This window comes from Mesoplodon densirostris, chromosome 12, assembly GCF_025265405.1.
Source record: "Mesoplodon densirostris isolate mMesDen1 chromosome 12, mMesDen1 primary haplotype, whole genome shotgun sequence".
In the NCBI taxonomy this organism is placed as follows: Eukaryota; Metazoa; Chordata; class Mammalia; order Artiodactyla; family Ziphiidae; genus Mesoplodon; species Mesoplodon densirostris.
Window position 1 is genome coordinate 73383380 of NC_082672.1, and position 16325 is coordinate 73399704.

General features: G+C 38.7%; 1 protein-coding gene across 4 annotated transcripts in view; it reads left to right on the forward strand.

Annotated features, from left to right (window-relative positions):
• Positions 1 to 228: 228 nt before the first annotated feature.
• PHF3 (PHD finger protein 3) overlaps positions 229 to 16325 on the forward strand; it is a 99972-nt gene continuing 83875 nt past the window's right edge. The window contains exons 1-2 of one of the 4 annotated variants that reach the window (XM_060114485.1): positions 229 to 566; positions 13156 to 13424. In XM_060114485.1, the coding sequence (XP_059970468.1) occupies positions 13181 to 13424 (244 nt within the window). In that variant the 5' untranslated portion in view covers positions 229 to 566; positions 13156 to 13180. Of the gene's footprint in view, positions 567 to 831; positions 848 to 13155; positions 13425 to 16325 lie in introns of those variants that run through there. The other 3 variants (XM_060114484.1, XM_060114486.1, XM_060114489.1) reach the window with 3 other exon arrangements.

A 16325-nucleotide genomic window follows, 5' to 3' on the forward strand; every position in this document is an offset into this window, starting at 1 on the left:
AGTCCGCGCCACCATCGCCCGCCATTCTGGAACACACACCCAATTCGTAAAAATCACCGAAGGGGGAGCAGATCTGCCCATCAATTTCACATTAAGCAGGAAGCTTTAGCTGTTACTACAACCGAGAAAAAGCAACTGTGTGTAGCCTTAGCCCTGGCCCGCGGGCGGTGCCGCGCCCTCGGAAGCCCGGGAGGCTCGCAGCGCGCAGGCGCGGCGCGGCCCCGGAACGGTAAACAGTGCGGTCACGTGACGCGACCCCGCTCCAGCCCCCGCGCCGTCGCCGCACGCCGATGGCTGCGGGGTCTCGCGCCACCGCACGGTCCCCACGAGGCGAGCGACCCTCGGGCCCTGGGCGGCGGCGGCTGCAACGAGGATAGGGAGGGCGGCGCGGAAGACGGGACGGCGTGGTCCGCAGTGGCCGCCCCGGCTGGGAGGAAGCAGAGGTTGTGGCAGCGACGCCTGCGTCCTGCGCGTACCCCCTCTCGGCGCAGCCGGCCCCCTCCTCCGCGGCGGCGCGGCCACCATCTTCCTCTCGCTGCCAGTGGTAGCGCTCGTCGGCGGAGCTGGTGAGTTGCGGCGCGGCCGCGGCCGGGCGACGGGCGGCCCTCCCCTCCCCCAACCCCAGCCCCGCGCCTCCGCGGCCTCCCGCCCTCCCGCGGCCGCACTCCGCGCCTTCCTCTCGCGCAGCGGGAGGCAGCGGGAAGGCGCCTCTCGGCTTCTCGCGCGCCGCCCTCGGCCCGCCCGCGCCACCTCTGCCGCCCGGGACCGTTTGGGCCGCTGTGGCGGGGCCACCGGGCGGAGGGCCGGGGCCGCGGCCTCCCCGCCGGCTCCGCGCTCGGGCCTCGGGGTGAGTGCGCCGCCGCGCGGGCGCGCAGGCCGGGCGGCACGGCGGGCGCTGCCGGGGAGGCCCAGCCCGCAGGCCCCGACCCGGCCCTTCGGCATCGAGCTTTGGGCCCCGGCCCGTCAGCCGGCGCTGGCCTTGGCCGCGAAGCCGAGCCGGGTGCCCGCTGGTGGGGACGAGGAGTCGGCGCTCCATTCACCCTCCTGCGACCGCGCGCTTTTGTGCTCGGGACCCAAACTGTCGACTCCTTTTGCATAGTTTGAAATGAGAAGCCAGGAATCTGGCCTTCGATACTACGTGTAATTTAATGAGCCACTTGTCGATACGTGGGTGTTCATGGTGCTAAATAACTGATCACCTGACCCGGGGGGCGGGGAGGAGGGAGAAAGGGAGGGAATGTTGGTACCGCGCACAGTCCAGTGCCCCTTCTTTTCCCCACCTGTGTATTGCCGGGTCCGATGACTTTTTCCCCATCTTTGAGTTTTTAAATGCTGTTTCTCGAAGACCGTGATTCGAAGTAATTTGAGTGTGTGATTATTGGTGCTGCTCAGGAATCGTTTGCAGAACATGGTCGTGAATAGTCATTAATTTAAGTGACAACAACGACTTAATATCTTCCTCATCTTGATCTTCATCACATGTAGAGATGCTTAATTTAAAATGAAACATCGGTAGCTGAGCCTTAGCAAATACGAACTTTACCACGTTATTTTGGGATGGGGGGTGGAGATACAGTTAGCTACTTAGGGAGTGCTTAAATAGTACATTGTTATAGTTACTGTTTTGGGTTTTAACTCGTCTTCGCTTTTCTAAACTGGTTGTTTGAGATCTTCCAAAACTGTGTCTCCATTACTTATTCATTACCTACCATTTTTTGATTCTTGAATGAAGTGTTTGGGATTGTGAAAATGTTGGTAGATGTGTTTCTGTGGTAGAGACACTAGTCAAAGAACCAGGAAATCTTTGCAGCACTCTTGTTTTTGAATTTGTCTCTTCATTCCAGAGCATAAAAGGTGTTGTCTTGTGAAGATTATTGTTTCAGATAGTGATTACTTAACCGTCATTACCACTTAGACGTTTCTTAATTTATTATTATTTCTCCCCAGTTCTCTTTACTGGCCATATATTATGATAATGAATTTTCTCTCCATCAGCATCTTCATCATCACTACTTTAAAATATATACTCCATTTCCCCATGACAGTAACAGAATTTAAGGAAGTACTTTTAATAGCTATCATTGCGCTGATGAAGCCACACACAGTTCAGTCAGTTCCTTAGCAGCAGAAAGACATCCACTCAACTGAAGTGAGCCAGTTGTTAAGTATGCAGAACTACAGCCTTAGAGTTTAAGCTTTGTTTGGTAGCTGTATGGGAGACTTGTGAGAAGGATAACACATGAGTTAGTGATGGGACAAGTTTCCCCCTGTTCCGTGCATGTTTTGTAGGTCCATTTACTGAAGAGCTTGAAAATATAATTTATTATACTGCTTTTGCATCCTTTGGGAGGATAGTGAACTTCCTTATCGATCACACTGAATTAGTTATGCATTCTCTGCTGTTGGGATAGACCTCAGATAACTGTCTAGCTGATCCTGTGATATACTCATCTGTTGCATGTTCAGATAAGTCAAATCTATGAGAAGTGGTTTATGTAAATGTAGGTGAAAAATAACTTTGGTCCGAAGCAACTTTCAGGATAGAAAAATGGAAAGAAAGTTGTCTTTATATTAATCATTTAAGACCATAATATTAAAATTTGGATTGTATTGAGTATTGAAATCAGGGAAGGTTGATAATTTTTGACATATAATAGCATGTTAATAAAACTGTTTTTGATAAAAGTTAGTTTGGGGGTACTAAAATATAGATAATGGTTATCTTCCTTGACATGGTAACTTGGTGCTTGCCTTTTTGATACATTTTGCTTTCTTAAATGTGTTATTTTTATTATTTTTTTCTTTACACAGATTTCTCACAAAACCTTTTTTACTTAATTTTTGTCTGGAGGTAAGATCTTTATTATATTTAATGAAGAACTGAGGTTTATTGATTAGCATTTCAGGTTTGTGGATTACCACCACACAGTGTCAGGGAGTGCAAGGTTCTTGGACTGCTGACTTCTAAATATTTTTGTTCATCTACATCTCATCAATTCTTTTGGACACGTGGTTGCTGGATTTCTTTTCTGCAACAGTACATTTTGGGCTCTATTTCTTTCATTTCTTCTTTGAGCACCCTCTGAGAATCCTGGAGTATCTTTTCAGAAGCAAAGACAATTTATTTTTTAACTACAAAAAAATGACTTGGCAAATTGTTAACACATTTCTGATGCTGTTGCATTTTTAAGAACAGTAAAAAGCTTCTCTTTTAATGTTGCCCTTTGATTACACAGCGAATGATATTGATAGTATTGATTTGATTCAAAATATTTGAGACCCAGGTGCTGTTTGTATGCTCAAGGAACATAATCTAGGTTGAGAAACCAGATTCAGACATGAGATGTTAAATCACTGTATTAGATTTAAAAGAGGAAGATATTTCAAGAGTTACAAAACACATTGTGTGAGGAATTGCCAAATGTATAGACTGGACAATTATGGCCATGCATCGTGTATTTAATATAGATCATTTTTTAATGGTCGGGATTAAAATTTTTATGATCGTTTGTATAATGGAGAGAGGATGGAGAGAAATAGTTAAGCAAAAACTTCAAAATAGTATCCTGAAGTTTTATCTTTTGGCTCAGTCTAACTTTATTAGGAAAACTTTGAATGGCATAGTAGATTGTACAGAAAAGCTAAAGTTTTATTTCACTCATAATTTGTGTGAGATGGCCACATGAAACCATTCTAAAACTGTAGTTTTTGAAAATAAATTGTGAAGTTTGTGGTTGATCACTTCCAAACTGATGTTTTTTTCTATACACACTGAGGACAGCCATTTTATTTTTAAATGTGGAGAGTGGCTAAGTGCATATTTCCCAATTTATTTTGGAAGTGGGCATGTCACTTTGTTTCCAGTATTTTGATATGTGTTATGAATGTAGACTGCATAAAGTATAGTAGTTTAGAAGTGCAGGCTCAGGAATCTCACTGCCTGGATTCCAGTTTGGGTACACAGGCATACCTCTTGTATTGTGCTTGGCAGATACTGCGTTTTTTACAAATTGAAGGTTTGTGGCAATCAAGCATGGAGCAAATCTATTGCCGCTGCCCATTTTTTAAACAGCATTTGCTCACTTTGAGTCTTCTCTGTCACATTTTGGTTATTCTCACTATATTTCAAACTTTTGCATTATTACTATATTTGTTATGGTGTTTTGTGATCGGTGTTGATGTTGCTACTGTCATTATTTTGGGGCACCACAAATCACAGCTCTGAAGATGGTGAACTTAATTGTAAATGTTGTGTGTGTTCTGACTGCTCCACCGACTAGCTTTTCCCTGTCTCTCTCCCTCTCCTTGCGCCTCCCTGTTCCTTGAGATGCAACGATATTGAAATTAGGCCAATTAATAACTCAATTAATAACTCTACAATGGCCAGTAAGTGTCCAAGTGAAAGGAAGAGTCGGTGTCTCTCACTTTAAATCAAAAGTTAGAAATGATGAAGCTTTGTGAGGAAGGCATGTTGGAAGCTGAGACAGGCCAAAAGCTCAGCCGCTTGTGGCAAACAGATAGCCAAGTTGTGGATGCAAATGAAAAGTTCTTGAAGGAAATTAAACATGCTATTGCAGTGAACACATGAATGAAGAAAGTGAAACAGCCTTACTGCTGTTACGGAGAAAGTTTTAGTAGTCTGGAAAGAAGATCAAAGCAGCCACAACATTCTCTTAACCCAAAGTCTAATCCAGAGCAAGGCCTTACTAACTCTCTTCAATCTTGTGAAGGTTGAGAGAGGTGGGAAGATACAGAAGGAAAGCTTGAAGTTAGCAGAGGTTGGTTCATGAGGTTTAAGGAAAGAAGTCATTTCTGTGACATAGAAATGCAAGGTGAAGCAGCAAGTGCTGATATAGAAGCTGCAGCAAGTTATCCAGAAGATCTAGCTAAGATAATTCATGCGGGTGGCTACCTTAAACAACAGGTTTTCAATTTAGTGAAAACAGCCTTCTATTGGAAGAAGATGCCATCTAGGATGTTCATAGCTAGAGAGGAGAAGTCAGTGCCTCGTTTCAAAGGACAGGCTGGCTCTCCAGTTAGGGGCTGTTGCAGCTGGTGACTTCAAGTTGAAGCCTGTGCTCATTCACCATTCTGAAAATGCCAGGGCCCTTAAAAATTATGCTAAATCTACTCTGCCTGTGCTCTGTAAATGGAACAAGAAAGCCTGCATGACAGCACATCTCTTTACAACATGGTTTACTGAATATTCTAAGCTCACTGTTGACCTACTCTCAGAAGAAAAGATTCCTTTCAAAATATCACTGGTGGGCTTCCCTGGTGGCACAGTGGTTGAGAGTCCGCCTGCCGATGCAGGGGACATGGGTTTGTGCCCCGATCCGGGAAGATCCCACATGCCACGGAGCGGCTGTGCCCATGAGCTATGGCTGCTGAGCCTGTGCGTCCGGAGCCTGTGATCCGCAACGGGAGAGGCCACAACAGTGAGAGGCCCGCAAAAAAAAAAAAAAAAAAAAAAAATATATATATATATATATATATATATGTATATTACTGCTGACTGACAATGCAGCTGGTCACCCAAGAGCTCTGATGGAGATGGACAGTGGGATGAATGGTTTTCATGCCTGCTCACACAACATCCATTCTGCAGCCCATGGATCAAGGAGTCACTTCAACTTTCAAGTCTTATTTTTTAAGAAATACATTTTGTAAGGCTATAGCTGCCATAGATACTGATTCCTCTGAGGGATCTGGGCAGAGTTAGTTGAAAACCTTCTGGAAAGGATTCACCATTCTAGATGCCATTAAGAACATCGTGATTCATGGGAAGAGGTCAAAATATCAGGATACACAGGAGTTTGGAAGAAGTTGATTCCAGTCCTCATGGATAACTTTGAAGGTTTCGGAGCTTCAATGGCAGAAGTAATTGTAGTTGTGGCAGTAGCAAGAGGACCAGAATTAGGAGTGGAGCCTGAGGACGTGACGGAACCACTGCAGTCTCATGATAAAAGGTGAACGGGTGAGGTGTTGCTTCTTACGGATGAGCAAAGACAGTGGTTTCTTGAGAAGAAGTCTACTCCTGGTGAAGATGCTGTGAAGACTGTTGAAATGACAGCAAAGGATTTAGATATTGCATAAACTTAATTGATAAAGCAGCTACAGGGTTTGAGAAGACTGACTCCAATTTTGAAAGAAGTACTGCAGTGGGTAGCATGCTGTCAAACAGTGTGTCATGCTGTAGAGACATTGTGGAAGGAAGAGTCAGTCATTGCAGCAGACTTCATTGTCTTCTGGTTTCAAGAAATTGCCACAGCTGTGCCAGCCTTGAGCAGCCACCACCCTGATCCGTCAGCGCCACCAGCATCGAGGCAGGACCCTCCACCAGCAAGACGATTACAGCTTGCCGAAGGCTCACATGATGGTTAGCATTTTTTAGCAATAAAGTATTTTTAACTAAGTTTTGTACATTGTTTTTTTTAGACATAATGCTATTGCATACTTAATAGACTACAGTATATTGGAAACATAGCTTTTATGTGCGCTGGGAAACCAAAAGATTGGTGTGACTTGCTTTATTGCATGCAATATTCACTATTGTGGTGGTCTGGAACCGACACTGCGGTATCTTTGGGGTACATCTGTCCTGGGTGTGTGACCTACACAATGGTCTGGGCCTCAGTTTGCTCTTCTGCAAAATAGAAGTAATAATTGCACCTACCTCACAGGGTTGTTGTGAGAAACTGATGAGATTCACACACAGTATAGTTAGCACAAGGCCTGGCACATAGTACACGCTCAGTACATGTTAGCTTGGTCTGTTATTACTTAGGCCATAGTGTTGATGACTTGTACTGTTTCTGTGGTTAATCCAAACTGCTAGAGCCTCTCATAATGACAATAGGGAATGGTTGTAAACTTTGAAGGTAATTTTCATACTAATAGCTAAGTAATTCTGCTTTTGCCAGTCTCAACTTGTACTCGATAGCTCTTTTTCTAGGTTTTTAGGTCTGCTTTGGTCTTAGTATGGCAGTCATCTTGGATTCTTATATATTCTTTTTACCTGATAAATTCAGGAACACAGTTAACGATCCTTGTTTTTTTCTTATGTAGTCTTGCCAGTAGATTCTAACCAATGAAACTGGACCAGAATTTGAAATGGGTGTGTAGAGCAGGTGATGGGGTTGCATTGCTTCTAGAATTGTACTTTTTAGAAATGTGTTATACCACACGTCTTAACCATTTAGTGATTTTCCTTGACTTTGTCTTGGAAGGATAACTTACTCATCTTTAACATTGTTATATCATGGTGGTGAAGAACTGACCTTTGTGTCAGCGGATTTGAGTTCTTGCTTTGTCATTTATTTATTCTGTAATATTGGGTGTAACTTTGCTAAGCTTTAGCTTTTCTCTTATAAATTGAAAATAATAATAATAGCTGCTTAATTGTGTGGCTGTGAAGTTTAATGACATTATACATTTAAGTTAGCACGATGCCTGGCACATAATAAATAGTGAATTTAACTGTGTGAAGAGATAATGCAGGGCAGTGGTAAGTGCATTGACTTTTTTTTTTTTTTTTTGCGGTACACGGGCCTCTCACTGTTGTGGCCTCTCCCGTTGCAGAGCACAGTTTGGACATGCAGGCTCAGCGGCCACGGCTCACAGGCCCAGCCGCTCCGCGGCATGTGGGATCTTCCCGGACCGGGGCACGAACCCGCGTCCCCTACATCGGCAGGCAGACTCTCAACCACTGCGCCGCCAGGGAAGCCCTGCATTGACTTTTGAATGAAAATTTTTGCGTTCAGATTTCAGCTCCACCACTTACTATAGCAAGTAATTTAACCTCTCTGATTCCAGTTTTATTTATTTTTGTATAATCAAGATTATAATATAGCATTGTTGTGAGAAATAAATTAATAAATGTAGAGCAGAGTTTCTTAACCTCAGCACTGTTTTTTGGCTGGCTAATTCTTTGTGGTGGGGCTTTCCTAGTGCGTTGTAGTATGTTTACTAGATGCCAGTAGCATGCTCTCCAGTTTTGATGACCAAAAATGTCTCCATTTTCGAATTAAGCCAGATGTCTTCTGGAGAGGCTTAATCACCTCTGATGCTCTGATGGAGAACTAATGTAAAGCATGTCGACCGTTGCCTGGCCTGAAGTTAGAGCACATTAAGTCTTATATATTATCATTGTTTTAGTAGTGGTACCTTTTTTTTTCCTACTGCTCCTACTATTGCCTGTTAGAAATTTGCTAATAGTGAGCATGGCTGATGAATTGACAGCTTAATTTAATCTATGGTGTAGGGGTCGGAAGGCAACAAGCAGTTCCATTCTCAGTGCCTTTGCATTTAGGTCTTTGCCTGAATTGCTGTTCCCCATTTATGCGTGGATCACTCCCTCATTTCAGGTTTTGGCTCACATGTTGCCCTTATTAGCAAGGCCTTCATTTACTGTCTTACATAGAATGCTCTCCTTCTCCCATCACTATTACAGTGTTTAATTATTCTTCATAGATTTTATAATCTCCTGATATATATTTGTTCCCCCACCAACATACTCATACACGCGCGCGCGTGTGCGCGTGCCTTCTATAGCTTTAGTGACTTATTGGTAGGCTTATTCTGTGCAGTTTTTAAAGGAAGATATGATAAAATGCATAGTTTTACTTTCAGGATGTTTTTGAGAAGTTGAGGTAGTCAATTTTAGTTTGCTCTTAATTTAAAGGGGATTTTGGTAGAAGTGTAATTTTTTTCCCCTGTTGGTGTTTTCTAAATCTTTTTGCATTCTATTCATACACGAAACACTTAGAAAACAATATACACTGGTTTTATCAGTGTAAATGAAATTTGGCTGCAGTATAGTTCTCTGAGTGACAGATGAAGCAAGTAGGAAGTATCTCTGGACTCAGATTAAATTTTATTCAGGGTGTTAGTACTGATAATTATTTTTAGTTGTATTCTGAGTCTTTCTAAATGGTCCATTAGGACCAAACTCTGGCATTCATAATTAGCACCTGCTGCTCTTTTGCCTGGAGTAGCCTCTGGACCTTTAGGACCAATCTCACATGTCACCTGCTTAGCCTTTCTTGGCCTCATGGATTTTACCTTTCTCTGTGGTACTGAGAGCCCTTCAGTATGACACTTTCATATTTTGTTGTGATGTTTATATGTTGTATTTGTTTATATGTCCATACTTGATTTTGGATTATGAGTTCCTTGAATTTGAGACTGGGGTTTGTTTCACTGGTATACTTATGATGGTACTTTTTTTTTTTTTGATAGTACTTCATAGTAGATACTTGATAAATACATGAATAAAGGAGTAATTTTGAATTAAGCAAATTATCCAATTTGACTTAGCTGGATACATCCTATTGTCTGCAAAGTTGAGGTGTGACTGTGAACCCATAAGTAATTTCTGATTTTAGCATGTATGTATTCCCAAGTTAATAACATCAATTCAGTTGCATACATGCATATCATTAGCCTCTCGAAATACATCCTAGATAGGTTTGTTATGTTCTGTTATGTTTTAATTATTAAATTTGTAATGCGAAATGTAAGGAAGCATTTAAGTAAAATTTCAGTGTAAGAAACAGGAATTTGTTAGTTTATTTATTTACTTATTTTTTGGCTCTTTTGCGCGGCCTGTGGGATCTTAGTACCCCAACCAGGAATTGAAACCGGGCCCTCAGCAGTGAAAGCGCAGAGTTTTAACCACTGGACCTCCAGGAATTTGTTTAAATCAAGCAATTTGTTTAACAGACACACTGAATCATCTCTTAAATTTCTCAATTAGATCGATTATCTTTGTCTATCTACATGGCTAGGTATTTCAGGACATTGTATTTTAGGTTAGTGTTCATTTTTTTTTTTAAGACCTTATTTTGGAGTAGTTTTAGATATATAGAAAAATTGCAAACAGTGTCAAATTCCCATATACCCTTTATCTAGGTTTCTTGATTGTTCCATCTGACATAATGCTAATGTCTTTATCAGAACTAGAGGTTAACATTAGTGTTAACTGAACTCCAGACTTTATTCTGATTTCACCAGTTTTGTTCTTCCACTACCGTCCTTTTTCTGTTCCATGACCCAAGTCAGGATACCACATTGCGTTTAGTAGATTAGTGTGTTCGTGTGAAGCAAGGTTCATATTTCTGCAGTTGGCTAACGTTTGTCTTACAATTCAGCATGGAGAGTTTTAATTTTATTTTTGATACATTGAGCACTTGATATCTAAAACTGATTTTTTAAAATAAATGACTTTTATATTTCCATTCATTGTCACTTCTAAGGTAATCTTGCGATATGGCTGTATACTGCGATTTTGGGCATTCTTCCTTTGGAATTGGCTCCAGAGCCTGTTGGAACGACTTAAGAAAACTCAGTCTTACCAATTTATAACAATTTCACAAAACAGTTCTGTAGAAATTGTTTTCTTTGGACCCATAAGTTTGGGGTGCTTTATACCATATTTTGTCTTGTAAGATCCGCAGTTGCATTGGCATATTAAAGGTGTCTTGCACAGTGGTAGCTGGTTAGTGAACACTTTTTGAATAAATTAAAGGTATTAAAGAAACGTAACTTTGTTATACCAGTCTTTCTCGACATTTGACGCTTTTATGCTGATCTGTTTATTTAATCCAGGGCAACACACTTTACATAAATCATACTAGTTTTGGCCGAAAAAAAAAAACCACCCCATACTGGAAAATGAGGTTCACCCATCTTATTTACAGTATGCTTTACTTTTTTTTTTTTTTTAATTGATCTTTAAAGACTAAATATTGTCTGTCTGCTATTGAGATTAAAAAGTATGCCACAAGCTCTGAAGGCACGTTTTAGTAAGAGTTTGGGATGATTCACTAATAGTATCATTGAAAAAACAATATATTGCTCATTTAGATCACTCTTTAGAATGGGCTGGTTTTCGGTATAGCTAGGTGATTTCGAGCCGTGTAACTGTACCTTATGAATGTTGTGAATGTCCCCACCACTTAAACGTACACAGGCAGAAGTTGGTGCAACAGAAAGACTAACCTCAGGTGAAGTTTGTAAAATTTCCCAGACTTGTGTTGCTATGGGAATGAGTGTGTTGTCAGTAGATTCAGCATATTGTTTTTATGAGGAAAGTCAACCATTTGTTTCTAGAGCTGGAATTGCCTTTTTTCTTTGTTTCATCTGGGATGCAACTCTGAAGAGGAGGTTGTTTCGGGTTGTGGTAAACTTTGGATTCCAGCATATTCAGATAAACAAATTTGTTGATAGTTCTAGCTGATTAATTTTGTAGATATTTAGTAATGTTTTTGTAAGTTATTTTTAATTACCAGAAATTTATTATACTAAAATTTCTTTGGAACCTAAAAACGTATTAGTGGAAGTATTGGTGATATATGATAATTGAGCCTTTCTTAGGTACTGAGATCAGATAGTTTCAGGGAATTAAAACTTTTCCTGACTTTTCATCACCATTGTAGCTCACAGTTTTCTCTAAATGTTATGAAGAATGCATGTAAGATAATCAGCTAATCAAACAGTTAACATTTTATTTCAGTGCTTTATTAATATTTCAGTATAAATAAGTTGCAAAATTTGAGAAGAGATACTGAAATCCTATATTTAGCAGAGGATTAACTTTTGTGAGAATGAGGAAATTTTCTTTCCTTTAAATTTTAAATTGAGTTACAGTGAACTGCATCCATTTAAAATGAACGGATTGGTGAATTTTGGTGGGTATATACACTCATAAACCACTACCACAATCCAGATTTGGGACATTTTCATCGTCTTCCAAAATATATTCCTGTTCCTTTGCAGTCAGTTCCCTCTCTTATCCAAGGCCCCAGGCAACTACTGATTAGTTGGAAAATGTTTTTAAAGAAGAACCTTTAATGAGTCAAATCTAGTCAATTTCTAGCTTTGTAGCTCAGTATGAAAGGGTAGAGTTACCACCTTGGGCTGTGTAGCCTTGAAACCTGGGTTTGAATCTTTGCCTCTGTTTTGTGACTTTGGGGAAGACGTTTAAACTATTTAAATGCATTTTGTCTACAAAACAAGGATAGTAATAGAGTGTATTGTTTATTATCACTGGGCATAAATGAATTAAAAATGTAGGTGAAATGTTCAGCAGCATATAATATATACCTGGTAAATTGTATAATATTTTTGAACTTCATATTCTCTCATTTTTATAGGGGAAAGAATTCAAGGACAGTTTGAGGAAATTTTGGTAGATTTGGAGCTAAGAATTTTGGAATCCAAGAATTTCTGGGTTAATTAGTGGAATTTTCTAGCTAACTGAATATTACTAGATTTTATTTAGCTGACTTGCCCACCACCCAAAATACATTGGTTCAGTGTCTCTGAAACCAACTTTTGATAATTGAGGCTCTTCCGGAGCATGAAGTGACCTTTGCTGAGCAATGCCTGGAGTGTAGGTATAGTTCAAATAGGAGATCAGCTCCATATCTTTATAGACAGTACATAACTCACTAAAATAAATGTAAGTCTCTGATATATTGGTTTGTCATTTATCTCATTTTATCTTAAAAGTGGTGCCCCCCCCCCCCCCACAATGTGTGTATGTGTACGTCTGTGCCTGCGTGTATGTAGTTTTGAGTTTTGATTTGTTGGGTTTAGTTAATAGTTTCTTTCCGTTTTTTCTCCTTACTCCTACAAAAAAACCTTTTTGTCTTTCTTTAAATAATTTAAATGCATTGTAAATAAGACAAGGCTATTTTACAGTTTTAATAGGTATGGGACAATAATTTAAATGATTTGGTTTTAGCTCTTTTATATGGATTTTTATTAATCAGTGTCTGAGTCTTAATTTATGAAAAGATTATGGTTAAAAACATATGGTTTTTATGGTTTAAGCCATGTAATTCTTTCAAATGTGTCAAATTAATGGATTATATATATAGTTTTTTTTTTCCCTAAAAAAGTGAATTAAGTAAACATTTAATAGGATCTCTGGTAAAATGAAATTTTACATGCATGATGAAGAAACATTGTGTAGCAAAGATTCATTCTACATGTCCAAATGTATATTCTAAAAGCAGTGAGGATCTTTTTTTAAACCATTCAGAAATACCAAACTGTGTTCTAGACTCAAAACTATTAAAATAATTTGGTTTTAGGTGATTATCAATTGATAGCTTTATTTCTTATGGTATTTTTTTTGTCTTTCTATAGGGCTGAAAGACACACAGAAGTCTTCATGGATATAGTTGATACATTTAATCATTTAATTCCTACTGAACACTTAGATGATGCCCTATTTCTAGGATCCAACCTGGAGAATGAAGTCTGTGAGGATTTTAGTACAAGTCAAAATGTCTTAGAGGACTCGCTGAAGAACATGCTCAGCGATAAGGATCCTATGCTAGGATCTGCAAGTAACCAGTTCTGTTTGCCTGTTTTGGATAGCAATGATCCCAATTTCCAGATGCCTTGTTCAACAGGTAATTCTTACTTTTTTTTTTTTTTTTTTTTTAGTCTGCAATTTAAAGTAAAGATTTTTTTTTTTAGATGAGGGTAGTGCATTTAGGGTTCTTTTCTTTGAATTTAGAGCTCCTTTTCTAGGCATCACAATCAGAATTTAAAATTTAAATTTTCTTCTAAGGAATGTGGAATTATCTTCAAGGATATTGTGGCTATAGATAGGGTTACCATATAATTTGTTGTCCAGAATGGGATGCTTTTTTGAGAAGCATAGGGGGTGCTGTTAATAAGTACATCATGACAACAGGTCATGATTGGGACTCTCTCTATCAAATAGGGATTGCCTTGCCAATGGGGACGTGATGTCATCCCAGGCCTATTGGAGTCAAGGGGAATGGCTGAATTGACCTTTTTCAGTGCCCCTCCCTGCCCTTCAAATGTAATACATTGTGTGCTCCCATTTCAGATCTTTTAGTATTTACTTGTATCTCAAAACCAGAGAAAGAACTGTAGACCTTTGCTGTCCAACATAGCAACCACTAGCCACTTATAACTGTTGGCCTAATTGGAGATGAAATGAGTCTGGCCCTAATTGGAGATGTGCTCTAAAATGCACATTTGATTTCACTGTGAAAAAAAGATTGTAAAATATTTCATCAAGTTTTAAAAATGTAGATTCACGTTGAGGTGATATTTTTTGGTTAAATAAAATATTGTATTAAAATTAATTTCACCTGTTGTTTTTACTTTTTTTTTTAAGTGGCTCCTTGAACATTTAAAATTACTTATGTGGCTTGCATTATATTTCCATTGGACAGCACTGCTTTAGGATCTATAGTTGAAGTAACTGAAAGATAGTAACTTTCAGAGGATAACAACTTTCTGTAGGTCTAATCAAATTCTTAATAAGAGATTACTTCAGAGATACATTACTATGTGGAAAAAATATGTAGGTGTTCCTTTATAAAGCAAAGAAGATATTACAACAAACTTTGGAGCAATTAGCTATTCTGTAAGCTAAAATTAGACAAAGGAAAATCAGCTTCACATGGAGAAGTTAGGCTTTTTTCCCCTCTCCGTTCCTTAGAGTAGTTCAGGTTTACGTGGTGATGTTCAGTTTTTCAATAACTCTAGACTTTTTCTGCACTACAGTTTTCCAGTATTTTTCATTTCCTTTTAATATTTTCTACGTAATATTTTGATATAATAATACTTAAAGTCTGGTTTAGGTGGCCTGCTATTCATCAGATTTGTCAGATTTCTCTGCCTGAAGACTCAACACTTTGGCTTCTAGGATTTTTTTCATTTTAACGACTCCTTAATACTGAAGTCTTTTGAATTGTTTGTTAATAATGGTATATCTCTGAATTATATACATTGTGTTGTGTTATCGCATAGGTTTACATTGTTTTTGTTGTTGTATTCTTAAATGTTTTGAAGCTTTTAAAATTTTGTTTTATGTATGCACTGTTGCTGTGTCAGTACAATATATCTAATTATTGTGAAGCACTTTTGATGCTGGTTATATGCACAAAGTTTCACAGTTTAGTCTAAATTCAGGAAGAACGTTTATTGAATACATATGTGCTTATTACTAGAAATACAGTAACCGTTTCAGGGATGTTATATTGGGCCTGGAACTGGCAAATGTATCATCCTTTTAGACTTATAAAATTACAGCCCCTTAGAAATACTGGTATTCTTACTTGCAGTCTTTTTTTTTTTTTAATTTCTGTCGATGCGAAAAGTTTTTTTTCATATGAAAAGTCTCTTTGGTTGAACATTTCTTTTGCTAATAGAAGACTTAGAACATCTTTATTGAAGTACTTAAATATTTTTGAGGCCTGATTAATGTTTGTGTACGATTTCATTGTAAACTAACTTTTTTATTTAAGAATCTATAAGTAGAAATATTTTCTCAATTCTCGTATTTTAAATTTGTTTGCTACAATTATTTATCTTGCTTTTAAAACAACTATTTGTGTTAATATATATGATATATATATCTATATGCTTTTAAGATATGTAAGGGAATATGTGGGGGAAACTTAAAATTGTAAAGCTCTTTATAGGATTGCTTAGATTTCATTGTGCCATCAGGCCAGGGGATTTATTTTGATTGTTTCAAAGTTCCTTTTGCCCTTTGGGATATTTGGTTTGGTAAAAGGCCAGCATATTTTCTAATGATAGCAAACTGGAAAACATTAAAATTAAAAAAAATTGTTTTGAAATAGAAATTCTGTTGTAAACTATTTAGTGAAAACCATACATGGACACCTTTTGTAAGTTTCCGCTATTCACAAACAGCTTCATCTTTTTGCTATAAAATAAAAATGACATAGTTCTTACCCAGATGTTTGTACTTGGCTCAATACGTTTTTACTACTTGTCTTGACTGACGCATAGCAGGGAAATGGCTGTGTCCTCAGGCCATTGAAAGCTATAGATTATGGTTATATTGTAACCTTGGTCTTAACAGTGCGAAAGGTAGCAAACAATAACTGCTGTCTTGTTCTCTACTCTTCTGATGTAGGTTGGTTTGCTGTAGTTGTTAAAGACCAGTTGTTGAATGTCTTGCATTATATTTCAGCTGTCTCCAGAAATCATAGGGAAGCTTTAACAATTACAAAAATAGGAAAGACAATGGTAGATCCCTTTCAGTGCTCTGCAGGTGCACAAACGTTAGGATGCTTATTGTTTCATTTTGAGAGACAATAGATTTCTGATCCTCTTTTTGAATGCTTTTGACTCCATAAAGGATTTCTTTATGTAAATGCAGTGTTTGCATATGGTTTTTAGATTTACCCAGCAATACATTTTATTTATTTATTTATTTTTAAAAATATCCTTATTGGAATATAATTGCTTTACAATGTTGTGTTAGTTTCTGCTGAACAACAAAGTGAATCAGCTTTATGTAT